This window comes from Fopius arisanus, unplaced genomic scaffold, assembly GCF_000806365.1.
Source record: "Fopius arisanus strain USDA-PBARC FA_bdor unplaced genomic scaffold, ASM80636v1 scaffold00006, whole genome shotgun sequence".
Classification (NCBI taxonomy): domain Eukaryota; kingdom Metazoa; phylum Arthropoda; class Insecta; order Hymenoptera; family Braconidae; genus Fopius; species Fopius arisanus.
This window is the reverse complement of record NW_011887745.1, coordinates 921855-923416: the sequence shown is the minus strand read 5'-3', so window position 1 is coordinate 923416 and position 1562 is coordinate 921855. Positions and strand designations below refer to the sequence as shown.

The following is a 1562-nucleotide window of genomic DNA, read 5'->3' as shown; positions in this document are numbered from 1 at the left end:
GAGAGCGTCGATATTCGATGAATGTAATTTTTTTATTTGGAAGGAAAATTTTTAAAATGAAATTGAACCACCAGATGTCGGTCTGACACGCGTCAAATTGTCAAATTTTCCTCGATGGTCCTCCGAAAATTATTTAAAAAATAATTGCTAATATGTCTAGGCATTTGCAGTTATCGAAAATAGTGCGGTATTTAGACTACTCGAGATTGTCAATTCGATTTCAAAATTCTTCGAGACGATATCTTGTTCGATCGTTTGCGAGCATTAGAGTCGACGAGACCCTGCAGAAGACACCCAAGACGTTGATCCTGAGGAAAGAGTTAACCAAAAAAGAAATTGTTATTGAGAATGGAGACACTGGGGATAAACGGCTGGTTAGAAGATTTTTGCAGATTTTCCTGGTTCTCATACGCGTTGTTTTAATCACGTCCATCGCTTCTTTATTGATTACTCTGTATTATATCAGCCCAAAAATGTACTCTGCATCATTGCTCCGAGGTAATTATTCCTGTCTATATTTAATCAACTCTGAATTGACAAAACGATTTCATTTCCCGAAAATCATTCAACGAAATCGAAAAAAACCGCCAAAATTTGATAAAATACTCAATTTTCCTTCGATTGAATCCTTCAATAATTTTAAATACGCGCGCTGTTATATAAAACACTCGGGTCTTCCCGAAAAAAATTTAATTTGTTTAATTTGATTGATTAATTAAAATTATTAAGACTTAATATTCCTTTCTGAAGATATAGATCATTAAATAAAATATCATCAAAAAATAAAAATTAATGGATGCCTGGTTGTTGAAGCGATGGAATTTTTGGGCTCCACCTTCGTGAAGCTTGGACAATGGGCATCGACAAGGCGGGATTTATTCTCCGAAGATATCTGCGATGTCCTCTCACATCTCCAAAGACAGAGCAGCACTCACTCCTGGATGTACACCAAGTGTTTAATGTCCGCGACATTTGGTCCGGAGTGGGAAAATTTGTTCAGAAGAATTGAGAGAAAGCCCATTGGTTCAGGATGCTGTGCGCAGGTATTTGAGGATGGCACTGGGAGGTCGTTCGCCCCGGAAACCGAAATTCAGTGATATCGCCAATACTTCTGGCCCGATGTTATTGACCTTTTTGTCACTCAGGGACGCATCACAGGGATAAAAATTCAAATTTAAATTAGAATCGCGGCCATGTCATTACGATAAAAATTGTAACACCAATCTCAAATTTTACGAGACTCACACGTAATTGTTCTTTATAATTTGCATTACTAAATTACATGACAATTACAATTAACGAATCTCATAAAATTTCGGGTTTATTTCTCTTTTTTTTGCCTTTCACAATGTAATTTTCCGGGAATTTTGCAAATGTTGTTTCATCGGAATTTTTTCACCGTTTAGTAAACAATTATTTGATCAGTCATTTGATAATTTAATTGTTTAATTATTTAGGTTTACAGAGCGTGGGTTAGGAGCGAAAAGATGCAACTCTATCGGGCCAGTGATAATTCCCATTTACCGGGCTATGTACACGGTAATTGCGTTCGTATTTATGAG

The 1562-nt window shown here is 36.4% G+C and overlaps 1 protein-coding gene across 1 annotated transcript in view; it reads left to right on the top strand.

Annotated features, from left to right (window-relative positions):
• Nucleotides 1-138: 138 nt before the first annotated feature.
• The window catches only part of LOC105273747 (uncharacterized aarF domain-containing protein kinase 2-like), a 9789-nt gene continuing 8365 nt past the window's right edge, over nt 139-1562 (top strand). Inside the window, 3 exon segments of the mRNA XM_011316354.1 lie at nt 139-498; nt 814-1043; nt 1458-1539. Coding sequence (XP_011314656.1) covers nt 153-498; nt 814-1043; nt 1458-1539 — 658 coding nt within the window. The 5' untranslated portion in view covers nt 139-152.